The 27,063-nt window shown below is 42.3% G+C and overlaps 1 protein-coding gene across 1 annotated transcript in view; it reads right to left on the reverse strand.

Annotated features, from left to right (window-relative positions):
- Nucleotides 1–27,063, reverse strand: part of sspo (SCO-spondin) — a 91,659-nt gene that overhangs the window by 6,882 nt on the left and 57,714 nt on the right. The window contains exons 99-115 of the mRNA XM_074621288.1: nucleotides 26,910–27,034; nucleotides 25,327–25,466; nucleotides 24,602–24,648; nucleotides 24,274–24,516; nucleotides 22,185–22,346; nucleotides 21,871–21,987; nucleotides 21,641–21,779; nucleotides 21,223–21,419; nucleotides 20,922–21,092; nucleotides 20,543–20,670; nucleotides 20,288–20,442; nucleotides 18,046–18,092; nucleotides 16,064–16,228; nucleotides 10,912–11,123; nucleotides 9,737–9,832; nucleotides 2,422–2,482; nucleotides 1,746–1,876 (exon numbers count right to left, since the gene is read on the reverse strand). Of these exons, the coding sequence (XP_074477389.1) occupies nucleotides 1,746–1,876; nucleotides 2,422–2,482; nucleotides 9,737–9,832; nucleotides 10,912–11,123; nucleotides 16,064–16,228; nucleotides 18,046–18,092; nucleotides 20,288–20,442; nucleotides 20,543–20,670; nucleotides 20,922–21,092; nucleotides 21,223–21,419; nucleotides 21,641–21,779; nucleotides 21,871–21,987; nucleotides 22,185–22,346; nucleotides 24,274–24,516; nucleotides 24,602–24,648; nucleotides 25,327–25,466; nucleotides 26,910–27,034 (2,336 nt within the window). The remainder of the gene's footprint in view (nucleotides 1–1,745; nucleotides 1,877–2,421; nucleotides 2,483–9,736; nucleotides 9,833–10,911; nucleotides 11,124–16,063; nucleotides 16,229–18,045; nucleotides 18,093–20,287; nucleotides 20,443–20,542; nucleotides 20,671–20,921; nucleotides 21,093–21,222; nucleotides 21,420–21,640; nucleotides 21,780–21,870; nucleotides 21,988–22,184; nucleotides 22,347–24,273; nucleotides 24,517–24,601; nucleotides 24,649–25,326; nucleotides 25,467–26,909; nucleotides 27,035–27,063) is intronic.

Here is a 27,063-nt window from a genome sequence, read left to right on the forward strand (position 1 = left end):
TAAATAACATTCCAAACTTGGCGAGGAAAAACTGTCATGGCCATTTTCAAAGGGGTCCCTTGACCTCTGACCTAAATGCAGTACCTGTGATGGTTTCTGGACAATATTTGTCATTGTTTTGTGTTGTTAATTGATTTCCGATAATAAATATATACATACATTTGCTTAAAGCAGCATATTTTTCCACTCCCATGTTGATAAGAGTATTAAATACTTGATAAATTTCCCTTTAAGGTACATTTTGAAGAGATAAAAAACTATGGACAATATTTTAATCGATTGACAGCTCTAAATAACGATAATAATAATGAGTGCCTTTCAAGTCACTCAGAGATACATTACATGACAATCAGATAAGTAAAAAAAAAAAGAACCCAGCACAGCACAGCATTGGGATTTAGGTGATAATTTGGCCTTTTTTTTGTAACTCTTGAAATACAAAAAAATAGCCTTGATGTTTTGCATGATAGAAGGTAGCTTCTTGGAAGTTGTTCTCATGTGTCCAATTAGTGCAGGCGAAGACCCACGGAGGAGAGAGCTTGTGGAAAAGTACAATGTGTGGAGGCAGAGAATGACAGATGATAGGTGGAGAAGAAGTAGGTGAAAGGGACGAGGGAGTCCGGGATCAAAAACACCTCAGACCTCTCTGTAAAATAGTTATTAGTGCTTTACACACACTGAAAAGTCCACAGTGTGTGCATATGTGTGTGTGTGCCTGCATGCATTCAAGACTTCAGCTGCTGGTGTCGGAAAGAGCATGTGCATTCCTGCTGCCTCCAGTCGCGCCGATCAATGAAAAAGGGAACTTCTCTGTGCTGCCTAGTCACTGGTTACCATCCCTGGTTGCCACAGTAACGGGAGGTAATGACACATTTGGCGGAGCTGATGTTTATTTTTGCTAATCTGACTGAATCTATTTTTACCGTCACGTATGGGTGCCAAGGAAGAACAAAGTCACCATGGTGATGAGGTGATGAGCTCGCTGTCTTACAAGGAAGAAAAAGACAAGGAGGGAAGGCAGCGAAGAAACAGATCGAATCACTAACAGACTCTACACGTGACCCCGACATGAAACTCCTACTGAAAACATCTATATTTAGACCACTGGGGACTCTACTGAATTATGTATTTTGTTTACCTGCATGCATGTGAACTGTGTTTTTACAAGCTGACAGAAGGTAGAATGATCAACTAATCAGCTTTCTATCGTCCACATTTTAAGATGTTGTTTATCTATGAACAAGTGAGACTATAGCAGGTGTGAGCAGCTGCACGAGGCCACATGTTTTACTTCCTTTTATTTTGCAAAAATAATCTTAAAACCCTGATTAAGGAGGAAAACAGATGGACAATTTGGCTTGCTCAGCGATAATCCTGATTATTTTTTTGCATCTTGTGAAAAATGTTTTAATGGTTTGTGGCTTTGTTAGGATTTGTAGGGAGAATTTTTTTTTTGGCACTATCCACATAATATAAGTCTGGCAGACAATATAAGTCTGGCAGACATTCCTAATTAAATGAATATAGCAGACATCCCTAACTTTATGGGCTGATGTTCTATGTGATTAAACAGAATTAGCAGCCCTGATGGGCAATTTGCATTGATTTACAACCAACAGCTTTTTTTTTTCTGTTCCAGTTCTGGTTCCTGTATTGATCTTTATCGTGCCATCAGCTGTCACTCGTGTCGAAGTCGATACTGATCAGCGTCGCCTGATATTCACAGAGTAACATCTTCTGCATACCTCCAGGATGACATCAGTCCTGGACAGACAGCGTCCCCTGCAGAAGCTGACCTCCACGTTGTCAAGCCGACAGTCTCCCTTGGTGATGTTCCTGACCTGCACGTAGCGACGACACTCGGGCACGGGCTCGTCTGATGGAAACACAGAGAGGAGAGAGGGAGGAAAAACGGCAAAATGAGATTGGACAGAGCAAAAGGAGGGGTAGAAGAAAGGAGATTATGAGAAACTGTAATTTTTTGCATGAAAGAAATTTGAAGAAAAAGACAATAGAAGAGCGAGACGGAGAAAGAGTTCCTTCCAGAGAGCACGGTGACATTGCCACGCTCCCTCGCAGCATGTGACATTTCCTCCACTGGGAGACAGATTAAAGCCTCAATGTAGGTTAAGTAATGTAATCTCTCACTAATTGGGCACTGCGGTTTTTAAGCTAACTATAAAATGAACTATGAAACATTCAAATCCGATGAAGTGGTTTGGAGGTCATGCGATGGAATAACGGGAACCGTTGTGATTTTGTATGTTTGTTTGAGATTTCCATGTATTCCAATTGATCCACATGACCATACATGGCAAAGCATATGGTGATGAACCTGGGTTTAAGATGACAACTGAAACAACGGCCAACGAGAACACATTGTGAGATGTGTTTTTCCCGCTCACTGTATGTTGTACTGACCTGGAAACTGCCTTCTGCAGACTGGACAGCAGCTGCCTGGCTCCTCCACCTTGACCTCCCCCTGAGAGAGAGACAGAGAGAGAGATAACATGACACAACATTAACATTCTTCTGATCAGTCTCAATGAAAACAGACAGATGCATAATATAAATAGAAAATAGAGAAACACACCCCTGGGAACTGGCAGGAGAAGGAAAAAACTATGAAAACACAAAAACTATGGTCCACTTAGGTGACCACTTGGGACATCATACCCAATACAAGTTTAAACATTATGAGCAATGTCAACCAAACCAAGGACAAAATATTATTTACGTCAATAATCATCTAAAAAGTAAAAGAGAGGAAACAGCGTTATTTCCCCGAGGCTGAGAGTCTACAGCCATGCTAGCAGCATGCCGAGGCTGCTGGGGAATGTCACTAGTTTTGGGCATAAACTAAAGTACTGAACACATTGAAATTTGACCTGAAGACGGCGCTGGAGTGTCAAACTCATTTTAGTTCATGGGCAACAACATACAGCCCAATTTGATCTCAAGTGGGCCGGCCCAGTAAAACCATTGCATAATAACCCATCAATAACAACACCTCCAAATGTGTCCCTTTCTTTTAGTGTAAAGAATTGCAAGTACATTCTGTAAACATTCACAATTCATGAAAAATCCATTTACAAAACAGATGATGAACAGCCTGAGATGTCTCGCCGATCTCTCGGTTACGACTAAAAACAGACCGCTGTTTCCTCAGACATGCCAACAATTCATTTATCTTCTCTGTTCTCAGTTGTTCTTGTTTTTTTCGCCATGATGATTCTGATATTGGCACAGAATATTATATTCCTTGAGCACCGAAAGTTACCCATTTACCTCTGTGAAGAAATAGGAACTGCTTAATTTTTCTTGGAAAACCTGGCACTGTGTCCACGTTTTTCCTTTTTTGACAAAGACATTTTCCACCAGCCGCTCCTGCATTAACATCAGCCTACGCTTGACAGTGTTGTGTCATGCAGCCTGTACGTGAGCACGTGGAATATATAATAGCGTATCCAGTCCAGGACAGCGTCAACCCCAGTGGACAAATAGGAATAGCAGTGCATTTTATGGGAATGAATGACTTCTCTGTACTTTGCAAAGTCATCCAGTGGGCTGGATTGGTCTCTGTTCTGGCCCTTGACCCACAAGTTTGACACCTCTGTGCTAAGTTATTAGAATTCATGGAGAGAGAGAGATAACTGCTCTGTGTACTCAACCATAGATCAAAAATCTGGATAAACAGGTAGGCATTTTAATATTTCCTTCCTCGTTGTCACTTGTTCTAAGATTTTGGAGTGCCTGGATAGCCTTCATGTTTTATTCAAATTCAACTTGATAAAGTTCATGGTAAACTGTGCTAGAAGAAACGCCAGGGGATCACCAAAGACACTTGGATAGACCACAAATGTCGTTAAAAAAACGTTATTGTTTCAAAGAAATACACTAGGACGCACCGGTACAAACCTGTGAGAACCGACTGGGTTAAAACTAGAAGACAATGAAACATCAGTCCCAGTTCTCACCTCCAGAGAACAGACTGATTTAGACCTGGGACAACAACATGGATCATGAGGACCAGTGTTTAGATCCAGCATTAAAGATGGGAAAATAAAACCAGAAATAAAAAAAGGTAAAAAAGTGCGACATAAAGACCCCAAAAATAGCGAAGAGAGTGAGACAGTGACACAAGGACACACAAAAGGACATGAGAGGAAGGAGAGATCCAGAAGAGTCCAGAGAAAAAGCAGGGTGTCCCGTGGTGTCTCTGTCTGAGAATAGCTGCTGTTAGTATGCAGAGTCACACACACACACAAACCGTCTGACAGCAGGCTTCAGCACCCCCATCAACACCAGCCTCAGCTCACCCCGGAAACTTCATCCAACTAGAAAATTTCTCCAACACACACACACACACACACACACACGCCTCCCCCTAACTGTTCACCCCGAGGACTTGTCCTCCCACTCTGCACCGCCGGCAGCCTCCCCTCAGGGGACGGAGGGATGAGGGAGCCCACTCACTTAAAGGGTGGGAGGTCACGACGACGTCCATTTAAAGTCTTTTAAGTTAAGAAACTGGACGTGCTTAATGCGTCTGTGTGATGCGGCAAAGGGGGAGAAATGTAGATTCCTGGTTATTCTAAAGGAAAGGCCACTTGACATTTAAAGCAAAGGGTAGTCAAATTTGTGTCGTCTACAGATATAGAAATAAGAGCTCTATTAATGTGTCTGGTAGAGAAAAAATTGTCAGTGTTTGAGCATAAAGCATCTTGATAGCTTTTATGATAACAGAACCTTTAATCCGTTACCTTGAGAAGACCCTCCCAGCAGAGCGGTGGAGGCATGTTGGGAGATTTCATTTTGTGCTTTAACATTAAGCCGAGTCATAAATAACAGAGTGCGACGTCAGTAGCCAATTCTCAGCCTGTCAGGAGAGGGAACACTGCGCATTAAATGACCTTTTCATATTGGCCGGAATAAGGAGTGCTTCCACTGAGGCATAACTTAACTTAGTGCAGCCAGGGGAGGAGACATAGTTACACAACCGGGACTCTCCAGAGGCTACCGGCGTACAGACCTGTGTGTACGCCACAAGTGGAACGCTCAGTAGACTGTTTCCTTTGTTGGAGCTGGAACTGTGCAATCAACCTCTCCTTTAAAGTTCTGGATGTCAGCAGAATTTATTTTTACCCGAGCCTTTTATACGGCCCTGGTGTGCTAAAGACATAGATTCAGCTTACTGTGTCAAGGGTGAGGTTGACTTTTTTACTCTGACTTTTCTCAACTTCATCCCCATGGAGAGAAGATCTTTTATAAATTAAGTAGTGGGTCGCCTTCTATTTAAAGGGTCACCCAAATGACACAAAAACATATTTTCTCACTTACCTCTTGTGGTATCTAGCCATGCAGATAGTTTTGCTTTCATTTAACCCAGATTTTAAGACAAGAGAATCAACAAAAGAAGAACAAAAATCCACATGAAAATGAATTCCTTTTTGTAGTCCTTGAGAGAGGAAGGAGAGAGCTTTCATATCAAACAAACACAGATTTCATTCAATTGTGCATCTGATAAAAATAGAGAGGGGAAAGACATGGACTGGAGAAGAGAGGGAGAAGGAACCACATGAGAACACTTCACATCAGAGAAAATGTTTGTGGCATCCCACTGAGGCTGCCGTCATGTTGTTTTTGAAAAAAAAAGAAATGCATGAGGATTGAAATAGTTTTTCTCCCAAATATGAACAATTCTCTAGATGTCTCTTGGCTGCCACTCAATATTTAAAGGGTCAGTTCAGCCGAAATTACACTCTCTACGTAGCCATGCAGTTAATTTTGGTTTTATTTTCCATGTTTTGAGACATCAGTCTCTGACATCTCTTATCCAGCCCTGCTGGAGCGGAAAAGCACTTTTTTTAAAATGCAGTTTGATTGTGGCATCCCACTGAGGCTGTCATCACGTTGATGAGAGTGAAATTAATGATAATTGAAATTATTTTTAAACATCCTTTTGCAACCCTTCTTCTCTCCACGTGTGATGGCTGCAACTCTGTGCCATTTGTAGCGGTTGGTTGATTGGTCCACCACATTGAAATAGAATAGGAATAGAACGGACAACGAACTGTTTTCTGTGGTCATTTGATTAGTACAAAAGAAAACGGTGACCATTATTAGCTGTTATGGTGTCAAAAGATGTCAGTGGGGCTGTTAAGTGTGGTCCATCTTGCCGGGAAGAGAAAGCGGACACAGCTCCAGCAATGTGCTTTGACAAGAGTGTGTGGATGAAGTATTATGTGTTCAATTTGACTCATGTACTCTGGCTCTCTATGCTTCGTAACGTTACTACTCCGATGCTCATTTTTGTCGTTACTGCAAAACCTCACCTCAGTGAGTCCAGGACTTGCTGTAAGTCAGTTTAAGTTTATACAAAAGTTAGCCTGCTACGATGGGTCCAATGGCAACAGTAGTGTGCATATAAAAAATATCCGCCGGTCTGACCATTGTGCTACGTTGATTTGAATGGGAACGTCCATTCTACTCCTATTCTATTTCTAAGGTCCATCACATGTTCCCCATCCGGATGAAATGTGTTCATTTCGGTGATCCCAACTTGTCCACTAGTGCCATTAATCAGGTCGAAGTGTTTATTTGTCCAATACTTTGGTTTATAACCAGATACCTGTAAAACTAAGGACATTCCCATCAGCCTTAGCGGTACTTGTTCAGTGCTAATTAACATATATTGCCAGATAACATGCTCAACTAATATGATGAACATGGTAAACATTATACCTGCAAAACATCAGCATGTTAGCTTTGTCATTGTGAGCATGTTGGCATGTTGACATTTGCATTTAGCTCAAAGCACTGCTGTCCATTCAGAACAGCCTCACAGAGCTGCTTGTGTGGCCGTAGTACTCGTAGTCTTGTTAAAGAGCTCATTCATTCACCCTAATTACCCTTTAAATGTGGCATAAGAGTTGCAGCTGAGGAACAAAGAGAGAAGAAGAATTGCAAAAAGGATGTTTGGGAGGAAATACTTTCATCCTAAAGAGAGCAGCCTCAGTGGGACGCCATAAAACAATGTTTAGTTTAACATTGTCATAACCTTGTCCTCTATTTCTATATCCGAAGCAGGATAGACTGGATAGAATCTGTATTTATGTGCTACCAAAAGTTCCACCTGTCTCAAAATGTATTCATATTTTATATGGACTTCATTTTTTTCCTTCATCTGCCTCCAGTCGTACAGCGCTCATACATAATTGACCACTCAGCTCACCCGTCTTCTGCGAGATGACCAGCTGTTAAACCACTCATACAGTACGCGTATGATTGAGCATTATGTGCAAAATGAAGCCAGTTATTTCTGTGATGTCACTAGCAATGACAAGCCTTGCACTAGTACCCATAATTCCTCATGTGTGATGATCCAATTACCCGAACAAAAGGCAAAAAGTCGCTGTAGGAAAAGTTAATTGATGAATATTTTAAAATCTACAGAAGATACTATACTTGATATATAATGTTCTTAATCTGACTAAAATGTTCAACTGTACCTAAAATTGTGCTTTATATATCATGCATGGTGCCATTAATTTAGAACAGGTTTCAGCTTTGCAAATTTTGGAATGAAAGTGAATTATACTAAACGAGTAGAGCAGGTTTCAGTGTGTTTCATGGGAGGTAGAAGGGCACGACAAAAGGATAAAATGCAGGCTTGTGGGAGGATCGGACAGTCAGGTATTGATCTACTTCAGCTGGCGACTTGCAGAGAACATCCCACACATTCTTTAGGGAGCAGAGCATTTTATTCCCTCGCTCGGAGTAATTGAGATGTTTGTGACCAACAGAGCTGTTGGTCTTAACTGTACCACCCCGGGGTAGGAGTGGCGATTGAGTGGACTGATTAGTTTGTCTGAGAGACTGATCGTGCCTCTGTGCGTGAACCTTCAACTCTCTTCTACCTTGATTTGGAAGCAGTAGGTTGCACACACCCCTGCAGGACAGCAAATAGCTGGGACTACAAATGCAGCTCTTAGCTACACACCTTCCTCAGAACCTTCAGAATATGGTCAGGTCTGGAGTTTGGTACTTTGTGCAGGTGTCCACATACTTGTGTGGGTTTGATTTTGTAGGTCTGATAGTGTTAATATCTCTGTGATGTCAGCTCACTTTTGACCCTTCAAGCATTCCACCAACTGGGCTGTGATTCTGCTGTTACTACTATAATCATTATTACACTTACGCAGCTGTTAGGCCAATTCAGTTGCTCCCAATCTTGCAGCCAGGGATCGCAAGATACATTTAAGGGCCATTAAGGGAATTAAGAAAATATTCTCTAATAAGTAAAAAAAACATTTGCGATCTACTGGCCTCCTTTTCTACAAAAGCATCTGTTGTTTGAAAGATGCCTGGTTTCAAATCTCAAGCGGTGCACCTGTGAGAGGGATCTACTTTCCAAAGATGGAAACACAGAGACAGTTATTATAGTTCATTAAGCTCTTCTCTCGAATAGCATGGAACTAGATGGCACTCGGTGTGTGGTGCTCAACGCTAAAAAAAAGGAAAAACATTTGATAAACTTGTTGTGAGCAGTTTCATGTAGGAACTATTTTCTTTCTACCCAACTACAAAGAGACTCTGGTGCTTTTTTGACAACAGCCGATAGATGGCGCTGCGGTAGCGCTGCTGTCATTTTGGACTGAAAACGCCAATGAGTCTGTGGCCGTGGATGTATAAAGAGGCGTCTGTAAATCAGAAGATCATTTTTTTTTTTTTTAGGTAAATCAACTTCCCAGTACGAACACTTAAATATCCCTCATTTAAATCATTATGCCCTAAAAGTAGTAAAGTTAACCAACAGCTGTATCCAGTTATTTTCCTCGCCATAATGAACGTGCATCAGACCCACGGGACTGCACCGCCCTGCACGCTCAAATGACATATCCGGTTCTGCCAGCTTCCTGCTAGCTGTACACGGCTGTAATAATGGATCTATTGGCTGTAATTCATCACTTTCTATTATCTTATAATACACCCATGGGCTGTATGCTGTAAGCCTGTACCGTGGTGGATGTATTAACGTCTCTGTTCTCAAACAATCAGTGTCTCGCTCAAGGACATGCAGACAATAAGAACCGTGATTGAACCACCAACCTTGTAGTTAAAGATCGACCCGCTCAACACACTGAGCTACAGCCACTCATTAATGTTTACATCTTGCACGAGTCTGTGTAGGTCTGAGGATTATCTTGGGTAATCTCAGGTCATGAGTTCTGGAAAGAGTGCTTTGAGCACCACAAGACAAGTGCCATCTAGTTCAATTATACTGGAGAGAAGGCAGACATCTCTACGGCCGATACCTCCAACACTCGGCAACTCACACCAAAACAATCTAGACTGATAAATAGCACTACAGGTAAGAGGAAAATATGTATTTTTCATTTTGGGGTGAACTGTCCCTTTAAGGTTGTGCAAAAATGATGACATATGAACCCATTTATCAGCTGGTAGAGGTTTTGTTTTACTGTTCCCACTGAGGTAGCTATCCCTCTGTCTCTGGCTGGATCAGGCCATTGAGAGCAATGATGCAAGCACGACATCTTTAACGCAATATTCACGCAAGGTTTCTGCCTTAATCCAGTAAAAGTTCCTTGATTTTTCTGGTATTTAGGACAAGCCAAAACACAGACATTGCCACTTAATTTAATTTTAAGTACAAATATGCAATCAGACAGATGCCAATGAAGTTACTGAGTGCCAGTGTGTGTGTGTGTCTCACCTCATCGCAGTGGAGTGGCGGACATCTTAACTTGCACAGTTTTTTCCCGTTCACACAGCGACATGACAGACAGCCCTCCTCCCACTCGGATCCTGCCTGGCTCACACATACAAAATCACACACAACATTTAGATTCACTCAATAGACTTTAGAAATGCAGGTAATGATGCCTCAACAGCCTTCATGCACACTTTACTGTGAGTTTTGATAAAGTGCAACTGGTCGTGGCTCAGGATCTATTCCCTCAGTGAATCCACTAAAGCTCTGGCTGCACCCTTGTGCATAATTTAGATTATGGAGGCCCGTAATGATGCTGTAATTATAACAACACATAATACAGACTACATTATATATGTTCTGTGTGTGTGTGTGTGTGTTAGCTATGGGAATCATTAACAATGCTTAGTTTTTACCCGTACAAAAGGCACAGAGCAATTTTGCCGTAATAGTCGTGAGGTAGTTAAATAGGAAACTATAGAGGGTTTTTATGTGGACATTAGTCATCGCCAGCTGAAAGACAGAGAGAGAGAAACAGCGTAGACATAAAGGAAGAATGACTGAGAGGTGGTAGATGAAGGGAGGGAAAGAAACAGGAAGATGGAGGGATATAAAGAAAAGGGATGGGAGAAAGTGAGATATTGAATACGAAATCCTGTAATGAAAGCAGAAGAGGGACTAGTGAGAGATAAAGCCGGGGGAATGGGAGAGGAGAGAAAGAAACAAAAGAGAGAATGAAAGGCCCGAAGAAGAAAGATCAAGAGGGGGGGGAATGTGACCTCTTGTCAGTGTATGATTAATTCTTATAATCCTATAATATCCCCCTCCTTCATAAATAATTCCTGGCAGGCTTGCCCAGTTGCGGGTCCCAGTGCCGGCTTTCCACGGCACTTCCTCCATAATTGATGAGGCTGAGGGCCGGAGAGGCACGGTGGTGTAATGTGGCCCGCGGGGCATGTCACTCATCTTCTAATAGGTCCTTCTTTATGAGTAAATAACACAATGAGAGCGGATTGGAGGGAACGTAAACACCGCGCTGCCGGTATGGTTCAGAAGCGCCACACAATGAGGCAGGTACAATGGGTACAAGCTGCCAGCTTAGCCGGGCAGCAGATGTCTGTGTACTTTGGGTGTAAGCCAGTGTGTGTGTGTGTGTGTGTGTGTGTGTGTGTGTGTACCTCCCGCAGGATGCCCTGGTCATGGCAGGGGCAGAGGGCAGGGATGACACAAACACCCCCGGTGTTGCGGTACAGCCCCTCCCGACACACGCAGCCCTCGGCGGAGCGGCTGCAGTTGACGGGAGCGGGGGAGTAAATGTCCTGGCAGCTCCGCTCGCACAGCGGGACCTCCTCCGACACGCTCCTCCTCCACTGCTCCCCGTCGGGACACGCTGCAGAGGAGGCGAGGGAAAGGAGAGTGAGATGAGGGGAAAAGAGTTGTCGGGGAGGAGAAAATAGAAAGAGGAGGGAAGATGAGAGAGAGGAAAGACGGTAGGATGGAGAGGGGGAATTGATAAAGTGGGGAGAGAATTTAATGATAAATTGGTGAGGGAAAGGAGTGCATTTGAAGGTACAGTATTACTCAGCATGACACTTATTTTTCTCAATGTTTCTTTCTCTTGCTGTGGCACGAATTATATAAGGTTAGATAAGATAAGATAAGATGAACCTTTATTAATCCCCGGAGGAAAATTCAGGTGTCAAAGTAGCAACATCAGCAAACAGAGTGAAACACAGGAGAGGTATAAAGGTATACAAAAATTATAAAAACAATAATAGAGATATAAAAGATACAGAGTGAATGGGTGAACATAGTGTGTGCAGTCCGTCAATAAATAAATGTAGTATGTGCAATAAATAAATGTAATATATGCATATGTGCAGTCTATAAAGTGGTATTTAGGATGTATAGTGTAAAGTAAGTTTAAAGTGCACCAGTGGTTAGAGTCCAAGATGGGTGCATGTTTAAAGGTAGATAGTGCATGTTTAAAGGTAGATAGTGCATGTTTAAAAGCAGATAGTGCATGTTTAAAGGTAGATAGTGCATGTTTAAATTTCTTAAAATCCTAATATTAAACATTTTAAACATTTTATAACCAGAGTAAATAACATGTAACACCAATTGACCATTCGCTAAACCCCTCCCCCAAACATGCAATTGACCAATCATAGCATGGCTAGCCTCAATCTTAATGAAAAGAAGATTGAGATCATTAAGTTTGGACGACCTGACCTATTGGATGACTCTGCTGGTATTCTTGGCCCTTCGACCTTTTTGTTAAAAATCTCGGCGTGATTTTTGACAACTTCAAATTTGAGAAACAAATTAGCTCAGTTGTAAAAAAAACAGCACTTTTTTCCAGTTAAGACTCTTAGCAAAGGTAAAGGCCAATCTGTCTCCCAGGGATCTCGAGATGCTCTTATTACCTCTCGTTAGACTGCTGTAATTCTTTGCATGTGGGGGTAGAACAGTCGTCTCTTCGTCGGATGCAGTTAGTACAAAATGCAGCGGCTAGCCTTCTCATTGGAAAAAGCAAACGTGATCACATATCACCAGTTTTTGGCGGCCTTCTACTGACTTCCTCTCCGTTTCCGGATTGATTTATTATTCTATTGCTTGTTTGGCTAACACCACCTTATCTATCAGAACTATTGCACCTTCATACTCCAGTTAGAGCACTGAGGTCGACCAATCAGATGCTCCTTGATGTCCCCAGAACTAGACCCAATTCAGAGGCCGCTGGAACAGTTTACCTTTTCATATTAAAACTGCTCAGACCACAGAATCATTTAAATCGCTGCTCAAGACTCACCTCTTATCGCTGGCGTTTGATTACCTTTATCTTTTGTTGTGCTGCTCTTTCACTGCTGTTATGTGCACATTATGTTTATTGTTTTACTCTGTTCTTATTGTTGCTTTGCTTTGTATTATTTGACTTGACTTGATAGCTTAGCACGCATGACTAGACACAGTTGGCCTGTCGAGCTGTGGATTTCTCTACATTCCCAAGTTAATGGGGCTGTTTGAGAGCGCAGAAGCGTGAAGTCTAATAATCCCAATTGCCCTGCTGGTAGTAGACAATATGCTTGTTAGTCCTCATCTTAGAAGTCTTTATTCTTGTATCGTTAAAGTGAAAACACAGTTTAAAAACAGGGTTATGTTCTGAATGAAAATAACAGTCTAATCTTACATTTGTCCTCATCATACTTATAATAGGATAAAACCAGCTCTAGAACAACGCTGTTTCTTTATTTCCATGTCTTCTACATGGATCATGTACCGTAGAAGGTAGGGCTGTGTATTGGCAAGGATCTGGCAATACGATACGTATCATGATACAGGGGTAACGATTCAACATATCGCGATGCATTGCAATACTGTAAGCAAGGAGATATATTGAGATTTTTTTCAAATCTAATTTTAGGAATAATGTCATAGTATAAAGACACACCATGAGGAGTAACATCATCACACATGAATACAACTGGACTCATTGAATCCACAAGAGTCTCAGCTTTACAGTGATGCCCAATGTATGTAATTCCTAGACTGTCTAGGGACCCCAGTATGCAGAAATATTCAAATACACCATTTTAGAATAGGCGAAAATAACACCTTTATACTGCATTCAAACAACTGCATGTTTGTTTTTTTGCCTCAAACTGCATGTGATTATCATAAAGTGGGCATGTCTGTAAAGGGGAGACTCATGGGTACCCATAGAATCCATTTTCATTCACATGTATTGAGGTCAGATGTCAAGGGACCCCTTTGAAAATGGTCATGGAAGTTTTTGCCCCGATAAAAATGAGCGTAATTTGACAGCCCTAATTAAAAATAAGATCTATTTGATCAGTGCAGTGGGACAGCATACAGCTACCAATGCCATCAAGACCAGAGCTTGTTCTAGCTTTACAATGTTTAAAAGTAGTTATGACAGTTTCATTGCGACGTATCTGTGAATATAAGCTTCTTTTATTCGTGTACACAGAGAGAAGGAACTCAAATCACACTGTCTAAATGAGCAGTCTTTGAGTTAGAATTGTACCTGTCTTTTATAATGAGTGACAAACAAAACTTATGTAACTTGACGGAGCAGCTCGGCTTTCACATAATTCTAAAAAGCCCCAAAATGACTAGTTCTAATTGGAACTACATTACACACGTAGATTTTTCTAGATCTATCTAGATCAAGGTTTGAGATAACAAGCATGCATATCTGTTCCCCCGTTCACTCACATCAAAGCACATACACACACACACACACATTCATTTCATAGGCAACGCTGACGCTGCAAGGCTGTCTGGACTGCACGGCGTAGGAGGAGTTTATCCAATCATCTCTTGACGTTAATGAACTCACAGCAGTGGTCAGCTCATGGGTATCATAATTGTCATCCCTGACAAGGTAGTTAAGATCTATCTTAACAGGAAACCCTGGACAGGCTTTAAAGTGTTATTAAACAAGAAAAAAAACCTGCATTTAAGAGAGGTAACTTCTCTGAGCTAAATGTTTTACAAAAAGGAGATTAAACTTGACATTAAGAGGGCTAAATTGGGTAATAAAGTTAAGAAAAGAGCTGGCTTTAGAAGGCTTTTCATCAGATCTGGCTCTGGCCCAGGAGTTTAATATGTTTTACTCAAGATTTGATGTGCATGATTTTAGCAATGAAACTGTTAGAACTACTTTTAAACATTGTAAAGCTAGAACAAGCCCTGGTACTGATGGCATCGGTAGCTGTATGCTGTCCCACTGTGCTGATCAAATAGGCCTTATTTTTAACTAGGGCTGTCAAATTACGCTCATTTTTATCGAGGAAAAACTGGCATGACCATTTCCAAAGGGGTCCTTTGACCTCTGACCTCAAGATATGTGAATGAAAATGGGTTCTATGGGTACCCACGAGTCTCCCCTTTACAGACATGCCCACTTTATGATAATCACATGCAGTTTGGGGCAAGTCATAGTCAAGTCAGCACACTGACACACTGACAGCTGTTGTTGCCTGTTGGGCTTCAAATAGTAAATATATACATACATTTGCATAAAGTAAGCATATTTGTCTACTCCCATGTTGATAAGAGTATTAAATACTGGACAAATCTCCCTTTAAGGTACATTTTGAACAGATAAAAAAGGTGATTCATTTGTGATTAATCGTGATTAACTATTTTAATCAATTGACAGCCCTGATTTTAATGTGTCATTCTGTCAGCCAAGGGTCCCGGTGCTATGGAAACAATCTACAATAGTTCCCATTGCAAAAAAATTGCCATCGTAAGACTCTGAATGACTGCAGGCCTGTAGACTCACTAGTTAAAAACGAACTATACCAACAGGGGGGGTCAGGATGCAAATATGGCTCTGCTCAACTTCATTTGTAAGCACTTAGGGGGTAGTATTAAGAACCATGCCAGACTGTTGTTAGTGGACTTCTTGTCAGCTGCAGGTGCTGGAGCTTACTGAGCGTTTTGGGTTGGACACTAATATTGTTTGGCTGGATTGCCAACAGATCTCAGAGAGTGAGAGTGAATGGACATTTGTCTGGACTAACTTTAACACCGACTGACTCTCCCCGGCGCTGTGTCCTCTCTCCACTACACCAACGACTGCCGCAGTAAGATTAACCACACTGTGAAGTTTGCAGATGATACGGTTATAGTGACAACTTCGAGACGTCATCACTCCAACCCTGTCAAACACTACAATTAACGGTCAGGCTGTAGAAACCGTGGAGTCCTACAAGTACTTGGGCATTAAAATCCTTAAATAAACTGAGCTTCCATTCTAACACCAATATGTTGTGCAAAAAAAAAAAGCCAGCGGCGCCTTTTTAGTCTGAGGAAGCCGGCTGTTGGATGTTGACAGGTCCCTGATGACTTTTTTTATATAGATCTATCATTGAGCCGATTGTTTCGTTTTCCTCTATCTGTTAGTTTGCTTCTCTCCATCTAAAAAAGAAAAATGCATTGACAAAGCTGACCGAGGTCTGGAGCAGTATCACCGATACTGATTTAAATCACAAACAAAGAAAGCAGGATCCATCCTGTCTGACAGCATCCACCCCCCGCCGCACCTATCAGACCTTGCCTTCTGGTTCCCACTCTTATTATTATTATACTATATTATTGTATTTAATTGCCTTGTGTGTATTTTTGATCTTGTGTTATTACTGCTGCACAATAAATTGCCCCTCTGGGGACAAGTTCTACGTGTGACAAGCACTCAGTAAGATTCTGCAGGGAGCTGTAAATACTTTTTTGATGAACTGTTACAATATCCCCACAATGATCAATAAAGCATCCCCGATCTCCCCTCCTCCCACTCACCACAGTCTGGGGCCGTGCAGGTCGTGGTGCGGTGCTCGGGGCCCTCGCATGGGGCCCCCCCGTACCGTCTGGGCTGCAGGACGGTTCTGGTGGAGCTCCGTTGCCCCGTTCCACAGCTGGCTGAGCATGGACTCCACTGGGACCAGCTGGACCACTCACAGTCCACTACAGGGGTAATGGGAGAAGAATATAAAGGTCACTGTTCATTTTACCTGCAGCAGTAAAGCAGCATATAGAAAACATCTATCATGTGAGCTCTATTCTCAGCTCGCCCAAATAAAACTATAATTGCGGATATTATTCCCGTTTTGCTTTTTATTAAAGCCATTTGTTAACGACACCACCGCCTAAAAATAATGCTGAAATAGGCAACGGAACAAAACCCCAATGTCAACATGAGATTGTGCACAAAAACTTTTACATTACTGTGTAAATGTCTAGACAAAGTCTCACTAAAGACAGCTTGCTTTATTTTTAGATTTAGTTTCAGAGGTCTCTGGGGGGGAAGTCAAGCATTAAGGAGAAGGCAAGAAAAAGGACTCACACACAAAAACCAAATACATGTGTGTATCATTCCCTCTCTTTGAAAGAGACAGAACCTGTTGGGGGGGGGGGGGGTTAAAGGTAAATACCAGTAACTGTCAACCCGGATCTTAACCTCATACTTTTTATCCATTATGACTATTGGTCATGTAGAGATCTGTGAAACACCGACTCTGGCAAGAACAAAGTGAGCTTTCCAAAAACACTTTAACTTAAAGGGACTCTGTAAGAATCAGAAATTGCTTGTTAACAGCGACACCTGTGGCCGTTCAGTCAACGAAAGTCCGCGTCCTGTTGCCCGTGCTTGCGCTCTTCTACATAGACATAAACGAGCATTGATCAAAACAGTGAGGCGACACACGTCACCTAAAACCACAATATCACTCTATATTTCACCTGCTTGACAGTAATGTTAGCTGACCAGACGAAGGTCTCTCCATGAATAAATGCTGATACTGTGTTTCTTGCTTCAGCCTCGCAACCGTGTTCAGAAGGAACAGGGGAGACACCGGAGTTTTAGACGGAGACGATAACGTAACTCTTCTGCAGTGTGTAGTGTGCGCGCATGCACGGGAGAGGTGGAGCGATTGAGAACGAGCGCGGTGTGTGAGTGAAGGCAGGCAGGCAGGCAGGTAGAGGATTTGGCAGCCATTCAGATCTGGCTCCCCTTCCTATGTCACATGCAGGCTCATTAGAATATACCACCCACAGCTTGAGAACTACCTTTGCAAAGGTGCACCATATTTTTCTTGCCAGCCAATCAGAGCAGACTGGGCTTTTTCAGGAGGGGGGGTCTTAAAGAAACAGGTGCTAGAATAGAGCGTTGGGTGAATACAGGTATATTGAGACAGACAGGATGAGAACAATAATGTGTTTTTTGAACATTAAAACATGTAAACATGTTCTAGTAGAAACCCGAAATACAAGTATGAACCTGGAAATGAGCATGAAATGTCCCCTTTAAACTCTGTTATTCACTGCGACCAAATCCAGAGGAGAGAGGAAGGCAGGAGGAGGATAAAAGGCACTGCTGATCAAATGATGACAGATAAAAAAGCGTGTCAAATCACAGAGCTATTCCCACACTCACATCTCTCATGAGGATATGAGGGGTTGCACTTTGTGACACTCTGCTCCCCGTTATCTTTCATCTCTTTCTCTCCCCCTGCTAGTTCAAGATGGTATCATGTGTTTACGAAACAAAAGCCCCGTAATGGCCTCTGTAGGCTGTGATTGATGTGGCTGTTGCTCCGTTATTTGAGCCGACTGTTGCAGCAGCTGTTACAAACTATAGATAGGTTGACGTATCTATCGTGGTCCTGACAGTTCAACCAAAAGATTATTGTTCCCGGTGCTTTCAATGCTAAAAGAGAGAGGGGGCCCTATAAGGTGCAAGAAAATGCGTCGGGTAAGAACAGCTGTGACGGAGCATCACTCACCATCACAGAGCTCGGAGGTGCAGTTGAACGCTCCTCTTTGGCACACACTGGAAAGAGAAGAATCAGGTGAGTGGAATAATATGAGGGGAAAAACAGCAAGGCTGATATTATTAAACACTGAAATACACCGAGATACCAACGCAATCATCATGTCACACGGCCGAGCCCATCAGACTTATTAAATGAGTATCAAAACCACTTTGAGGAAGATGAGAGGACTTACGGCACGTCTGCTTGCATGCCAGACTATCTATTACAGCGGATATCATCGTGGATTGTCGTTGACTGTATAGTTCGACTGAGACAATGAAATTCAACTCTGCTAAAGCTCCACAACACTTAAAAATTAACTCACAGATGATTTTCATTTCATTACATTTATCTTAAATAAATCAGACCATGGTCAACCTCACAATGGTACTGCACAAGCAGCATGACGACCGCCATCTACTGTAGGTAATACACCGACTGTGGATAAGAACCTGATACAACCCCATTTAAAAAAATTCAAACTATCCCTTTAAAGTTAAAACAATATTTCCCATAACCTCTTGTGAATATGGTTGCAGAGACAGTTTGTTACTTCTATGCTTTGGCCAAAGGCTTTTACTTTTACCTCAGTAAAATTTAAATCATAAGTTGAAAATAAAAAGGAAGATCGGTAGTGTCTGACTTTGAGACTGCATCCCATTTTTAACCATGACCACAATCAATCAATCATTCATAAAGACATAAAACAGAGGCAATGCTGATGAAAAACTATTTATGCCACCTCAGTTTAAATGTCTCAATAGAAATTTGACCACATCTCCTCAGGTTGGTGCTGCAAAATGCTCGCTTTTTAATGTTGTGCTCACCTTTGTCTGTCAGCCACTAAAATATTTATGGAGTAGAGTTTAACATCAGTTTCTCTTCCCCACCACAATCTTCTGTTTTTGCCCTTTAGCCGCCATTTGCAGCCAAGGCAAAGCATTTTTCAAACAAAACTGCACTACTACTCAGAAACTGGACGAACTTTAGCAGATCCAGTAGAATGCAAAGTCAACCACTCTCACATCTCATGTTCTTTGTGCTCCCCCTCCTCTTAAATGCATAAATGATAGAGGCGTACTCCGTTACCGTGAACCAATTCAGAGGCTATGATATTTCAAAGGCTCTTCCAAATGTGACAAGGGAACACAGCCTTCTTATAGCACTGTCCATCAGTTGCCTACAATCCACTCTGTGACGGTCAGTTGTTTTGCTTTGATCAGCATTGATATGTCCCTTGATCTAGACCAATGAAAGAGCTGCCGCAAAGTGTAAATAATGGAAGTCAGGAATAAACTCTACGGTTTGATCTTAGTTGCAGCCTGAATATGTTGTGAATAGGGCTGTCAATTGATTAAAATATTTAATCGCGATTAATGACATGTAATTTCCATAGTTAATTCTGATTAATCGCAAATTAATCACATTCAAAATGTACCTTAAAGGGAAATTTGTCAAGTATTTAATACTCTTATCAACATGGGAGTGGGCAAATATGCTGCTTTATGCAAATGTATGTATATATTTATTATTGGACAGGTACTCACAGGTACTGCATTTAGCAACAAAAAAAAGCTCAAATCATAACATGACATGTAGCCCAACAGGCAACAACAGCTGTCAGTGTGTCAGTGTGCTGACTTGACTATGACTTGCCCCAGACTGCATGTGATTATCATAAAGTGGGCATGTCTGTAAAGGGGAGACTCGTGGGTACCCATAGAACCCATTTTCATTCACATATCTTGAGGTCAGAGGTCAAGGGACATCTTTGAAAAAGATTTTCCTCGCTAAAATTTTGCCTAACTTTGGCGTGTTATTTAGCCTCTTTCGTGGCGAGATTTAAAACTGAGCCAGGTTTTTCTAAAAGTTACATATAGTCCCTTTAACGCATTATCGCATTAACTTTGACAGCCGTAGTTGTTAATCACATGAAAATGTAAGTATTATGCATAGATTTAATATCAGCCGGATATTAAATGTTTCAGTAAAACTGGGTTATGATGGATGCTTTTACAATATATATGCCATTTAAAGGGAACATGGTCATAAGGTTTGAAATATTTGACAAATTGACGAGGGCCACCTCCAGTAAATATCATTCAGAGGGGCCAGCCACGGTAAAGGACAGCCTGGCTGCTCACTACATGACCCTGCTGGCTTAATGGTTAAATCAGTGAATGAATGGATGAAACCGTGTGGAGTGTATTACCATGTGTTGCAGAGGTGCTGAATGGCCGTTCCAGGTGGCAGCAGAGCTTCTGTGATCTCCTCGGTGCTGACATTCATGCGTTGGTAACCAGTCGGCAGGGACAGCGGTGAACAGAGACAGTCAGCGCGGGACACACAGGATCCTTCCTGCAACACCTATGAGGGGAAGAATCAGGTTTTATCAGGGTTAAAATAAAATTACATCACAGTTTATCCAACTACACGCACACACCCACACATGCACGGGTGTCCAAACCTGTCCAGCAGAGCAGCTGCACCCAGGGGTGCAGGGACCAGGTAGACACTGAGTGTGTGGCCACAAGTCCTCACAGGTATATGGACAGGAACCTGAACAGTTACTAGACACCTGCCCGCTAGGACACTCTGCAACACACAGATGAACATACAATGAATTACATCATGTCTCACATATATTTTGAATACACTTGAGAACAGATTGTCTCAGCCACATTTGAGGTCACACCTTTGACTACATAACACTATAAATAAACTAACCGAAAATACCACTCGTTAAGGTCCTTATGGGTTGCTTGGTAACCACTTTATTTAACTCGAATTCAGGAATTACTTTGCTCAGTAGAAGTATATTCAGTGATGTTAGTTTCTGAGTTTACCAGGCAGGCAGCTGTTGGTGTTACAGACAGTGTGCTGTTCAAGTGGTCCAACGCAGGCCGTCCCACCAGGCTCTGGCTCTCTGAGGACCGTCTTGTTCCGCATCGTCAACCCGCCACCACACGTGGTGCTGCACTCGCTCCAGGGTGACCACTCGCTCAACAAACATCCCACTGGAGAGAGAGAGAGAGAGAGGAGAGGACACAGATGGAGTACTGATAGGTTGATACTCTCAGTGAGTTAAATGTGTCTGTGTTTTAACACCAGGTTGAATTAGTGTGGATACTTTGTTCCAAGTCAAACCTGGACATGATGGCAGATCACAGCTCTCTGTCTGGATGGTGTCACCACAGGAAGGACCGCCCTCTGTGCCCTGGCAAAGACGTGTCCTCGTCATCTGGCCGCGTCCGCAGGAGGCCGAGCAGGAGCTCCACGGGCTCCAGGGCTCGTAAACCGGGCACTGCAGCTTGGTGCACACCAGAGTGCCGTTCTCACACGCACTGCAGATGGAGGGGTGTTTGGAGAGATGACATAAAAGCTGATCTCATAGTGGAAAAATAATGTAGCTGAACTCTAGAGAGAAGTATAACAGACCTGAACAGCCTATAAAGTCTGCTCTTGATGCGAGACATCCTCTCCTAATATTACAGACCAATTTGGACCAACTTTTGTACAAGCTTTTTCACATCTAAAAATAAAACTGACAGAAAGCTGTTCTCACCAGGCGTTACAGTCCACAGAAAGCTCCTCTTTAGGGATGAACTCCAGCGTCCCGTTGCCCGATGGGACACCACAGCGACACTCTGTCACTGGCACACAGTGGCCGTCCTGCAACAACTGTCCCTTCGGACACCGACAACCTGAGAAATGAAAGGTAAAATAAGTCAAATGAAAGAGAAATATAGAAACAGACTCTTTAAGTTACTGTTCATGCTAGAAGTCATAGATTACCTGGGTGACATGCTCCTTGGAGACACTGCACATGCTCCCATAAGTCAGTGCAGCTGCGAGGACATTGATTGGCACAGCTCTCTTGGTAGGTCCGCCCCCTATCCTCACAGCGCTCACCTAGGAAACAAGGAAAATCAATCTTTCCCACTTTTCATAACTAAAGATATAAACGAAGCTTGGAAAGCTTGTGCACTGCAGAAAGTGACTTACTTTTTTGGCATTGTTAGAGAGGGATTGGAAAGACTCGCTTGGCATGCAACAAAGGATTTGAACCCATAGCATCATATTTTTGACAGTATGTAAATGTGGAGTACCTGGGCAGAGTCCGGTGTTGCAGCTCTGGCTCTGCGTCTGTTGGCTCTTACAGCGGGGTCCTGGAGGAGAGGCCAGGGGCTGTCTGTAGCGCTGCCGGACTCCACCGCTGCAAGGATCTGCGCAGACTGTCCAGGCGCTCCAGACACTCCATTGACACAGATCTGGATGGGTAGAATGATTATCACAACCAGCATCAGCTCCTTTCTCGTCCTAATTATAATGACCGTAATTATCATGATGGCTGCTGTAATAGCTTTAATTGTTGTAATCATCATCCACGATAACAAAAGCGTATTTACTGTTTGTTGGACTCGTGTACGAGCATACTTGAGCTGGTGAGATGTCTGATTTATGTCAGAGATAAGAGTTTCTATTTACTCCTAGTAAATGAAACCACTGATAATCCTCACTGAGCAGTTTTAGATATCTGGACTAACTATGATGAAGTACAAGACTTTAAGTGTTTGACATGCAAATTAAACCTAAGGTCCATTGGGCATAGTAGTAAGTCAGAGACATTCATATCCAAAGGGGAAAGGCCAGAGAAGAATGGAGGGATGGTACAGTTGAGTTCAGGATGAATCATTCTTTGCACACAACACATAATCCAATCAGTCTTACAGTGAAACGAGAAATGCACCAAGCCATTTTTCACTGTGGATGCCGATTACAAGCTCTTACACTATCTACTATTGTTAAGTATTAATCTGAACTGACACATAATAAATATTCACAGGAAGAACAATAAAAAACCTGGTACCACACTTTAGATTATTTCTAGAGATTCAGGATCAAAAATTTGTTTTCTGTTTCAAATGCTCCCCAAACCATGGTATTAACAGTTCAAATGACCCATTTGTGTTGGAAAACTGGGTGTGACTTTCTGGCAGTTTTCTAATCTGGAATGAATCTTACTTGCCGTATCGAAACTACTTTGTGTTGATGAGTAATTCCACATCTGAGTGAACAAAAATGACATCGAGTTCCCCCAAGGCTAAAACCATCTCCGTCTAGTTCAGATTGTGGAAAACAAAATATCCGACCGTAATTATGTGATTTGAACAGATTTACGTATATAACGATATCACCATCAAGAATGGAAGTATATCTCAGCAGGATTTAGAAAAACCTATTGATGGGTTATCTTTAATGGGCTCAACTACTGTAATTGTGCCTTCACACGTCTCTCTAAGAAGTCAGTCAGGCAGCTGGATGTCAGAACACTGCTGCTAAACCCTCACTAAGACTAAGAAAGCGGAATACATGAGTCCAGTTCTCAGGTCTTTGCACTGGCGTCCTGCGTGTTGAATAATAATAATCTTTTACTGAATGCTTTAGGGCTAAAGTAGATATGTTCAAGACCTCTCTGGTCGTCTGGGACAGGTCTGCTCACTATTCCCAGGGTCAAAACTATACATGTACAAGCAGCATTCACTTTTTAAGCACCTATCACCTGGAATTAACTCTCACAAAACATTTTAATATTTCTGTTTTCAACTGTCCTTTATTGAATTAAATCCTGAGTTATTTATTCATATCTCTGTCTGGAGTGTTCCTTTCTTCTGTTTGTTCTATGTTATTAACTTTTAGCTTTTATTCTTCAAAATCTTTTTATATTGTGTCTTTTACAACTTGTCTTGATGCTTTTGTATGTCTCATGTAAAGCACTTTGAATTTCCTTGTTGTTGAAAGGTGCTGTCTAAATAGATTTGCCTTGCAGTGAGTTCCACTCATATTTTGATATTCAAGTATTTCCCTCTCCTCCCGAGAGAAATCACACTCTCTGACCCGATCCGTGATTCATTTTCTCTATAGTGTCATGCTTGTCTAGCTCTGACTAGTTCACTGCGTTGTCTGCATACACTCTTTTGATGGGAGCAAAGTATCCAACAGCTGCTACATGCTGAGGGGAACTCGGGTGGAGCAAAACCATCCCCATCATTACTTTCCCTCACTTTGGAGTTGAAGGAGCAACTGGAGCTTGACAAAGGCAGACTGAGGAACTGACTGCATGTCTGGACTGAGATAAAAGACTCACTTGGTTCCTCAGTGAACCCCTTTTTTGTCCTCTTGGACGAACACCATTACCTCTACAGATGTTAGCATCTGGACACAGCCTCTCCTCCGACAGTGGTCCCGGACATTGGCTCTCCTCCTCCTCTCTAGAAACCGGAAGACCAGAATCCAGGTCCAAACAGGCCCTGAAACGCCTCTGGATTGAGACCATCTTACTGCCGCTGATGACTCCTGCTTGGGAGTCGTTGTGCTGCGAGGAGGAAGAGGGGACACAGGGAGAACAGGGAGTCCACTCCGACCACTCGCTGAGGATGACTGAAAGAAAAAAACAGGGTAACAGGATGATGGCATTATTCAACCAGGAGCTCTTTACATTTCTCTCATGGCCCTCCTTTCTTACCTTCACACTCTCTCATGTCACACTGCAAAGTTCCATCATGGCAAAGGCTGGAGGATAGGACAGCCAACAAAACAGATTACAATCACAACAAGTCAAACCGAGTCATAGATCCCAGACAAACAGAGAACAAACAAGAAGTGGATAAAAAGATAAATAGCAGAGAATGATTGAGATGCAGCACAGAGGCACAGATACAGTGGTAGCCATGGCAAAAGTCCCTCATACTGCATTTATCCTATTTAATGCAGTGCTTGGCACTGCAACAACAGTATTAAAACAGTTGCAACTTGTCATAAGTAAGGGATAATGTACAGCGAGCCGGTCATTGTTGTGAAAGAATCCCCGACGCAAAGCAGAGGGGTCTCTCATCGCCCTAAAGGGGATTCTTCCACAACAATAACCCGCTAGCTGTACATTATCCCGCTTATTACACGGAGAAATCAAATATTTTGACACAAAAACGGTCCGCCAGAGTCCGACATCAGAGCTGCGCCCATAGCAACGGTCTGTTATACATAGCAACGGTCTGCTTTAGAGAAATTACAGGCCGCAGAACGCCGTGATTGACCATTCAGAATGGAGTATTCAACACAGCCGTGTAATAACTTAGTATATACAAGTGTTTCTAAAAGTTGAAAACTACTTTGGTGTAACAGAGGGACTGATAGAGAAAACATTAGGCCCTCTGCCACAGCTCCATATGTTCTTAAGAGCCAGGGTCTAACCAGGTACTGCAGCCTATGGTGACCGTGGCCCCCTGAGGGACAGTGACAGGTGTGGGTGGTTGTCCTGAAGCCTGGTGCTGCAGGTGGACGCAGCCACACTCCTCTGGAGGAACACAGCTACTGTTCTGCTGCAGCAGGCCCTGGAAGGGAAAACACACAAATTCACAAAAACAGAAGAACTGAAGCAGAGAATCTGCAGCCCCCTTCGGCTTTACGGATCTTTATACACCTTTTTCTTGGGCTTTGTAGACTTAATGAAAACATAAACATTCTAAACAGGCCCATTTGTAGTTCCTGTTCCAAAGGTTGTTAATGCAATATCTGACAGGAAGTAAACTTTGAACAAGCAGGTGAACATAGAGACCAAAACCGAGCTAATAGAGAGTAAATATGTGACTCACATTCATCAGGTGGACATAAAAACAAGTCCAAATGAATGATAATGTTGCTGCAGGATGTGTAAATAATAAATGTTTGCCAACAAGTTTACTATATCAACTCTGTGTGGTCAATGACGTATACTGTAAACGTAAGCCATGGTTGTTTAATGAATTATGGTAAATGGCGTGTTCTACACCTCTGGTGATCGGCTTCCTGTTCCATATTTCATTATCTCGCCCCCACACTGCTGCTGTATGGGCGTATCATCAGTCTATCTGAGAAGATTTTTGCCATAAATCAAAGCTGGAAGCTCTCAAACTGGGCTAAACAACATTACAAAATTGTCATCACAGCTCATATCAAAGTGATGTATTAACAACAATATTTAGCACAGCATATTTCAGTTCCTAAACTAATGCCAGTACATTTTTTGCTCTGGTGTCATACAGACACGCACATAAGGGCGGCTGTGGCTCAGGTAGAGCGGGTCGTCCACTAATCGGCGGTTAGATCTGTCTCTCCTCCAGTCAGCATGTCGAAGTGTCCTTGGGCAAGATACTGAACCCCAAATTGCTCCCGAAGGCTGTGGTATCGGTGTGTGAATGCTGACATGTCGTGTAAAGTGCTTTGAGTGGTTGGAAGACTAAAAAGGAGCTATATTAATGCAAGTCCATTTACCATTACATAGAGTCCAGCAATATGCAACTATTTATACATGCAGACTGCTAATGTTGTCAGAACTATGTTTCAAAAATGTTTGTCACTCACTCTACATTGCAAATAATGAGTTTGTAATAAGGAGAGGGAGCAGAATGTTTTGACCAGACAGAATATTTTCGGATTGCTTTCTTCTACATCAAGAGTATTCAGATGTAAAATGAATATCTAAATATAAAATGTGCACAGTGAGGTGTTCTTGCAGCTGTGATGAGTGAGACAAACAAACCAATATCAGTTTGTTCAAACAAACACATCAAAAATGTGCCTTTATCTTTATAGTATAAAGATTAGTCTCACCGTGTTCATTTTCAGAAACAACAATCATGAACACTGTGGACAATATTTCACGTTTTGACATTTCATAGAATTATCCAATTCAGGTTTGCTTTATTTGGAGTAAAACAAGTGTGAGGGTGATTGATTTGAACATAGTGTATCCTGTATACTGTACTAAAATATACTAGGGCGAATTAAACATTTACCTGTGGGCAGTAGCAGCCAGGTGTACACTCCCTGACACCTAAACACAGATCTCTGTGGCCCTGCAGTGCACACTGCTTCTCACAGGGCGCACCACATGCTGAGTACACAAACGGGGCTTCACAATCTACAAACATGAGAAAAAGAAACAGGAAG

The sequence above is a fragment of the Sebastes fasciatus genome, chromosome 21 (assembly GCF_043250625.1).
Source record: "Sebastes fasciatus isolate fSebFas1 chromosome 21, fSebFas1.pri, whole genome shotgun sequence".
Classification (NCBI taxonomy): domain Eukaryota; kingdom Metazoa; phylum Chordata; class Actinopteri; order Perciformes; family Sebastidae; genus Sebastes; species Sebastes fasciatus.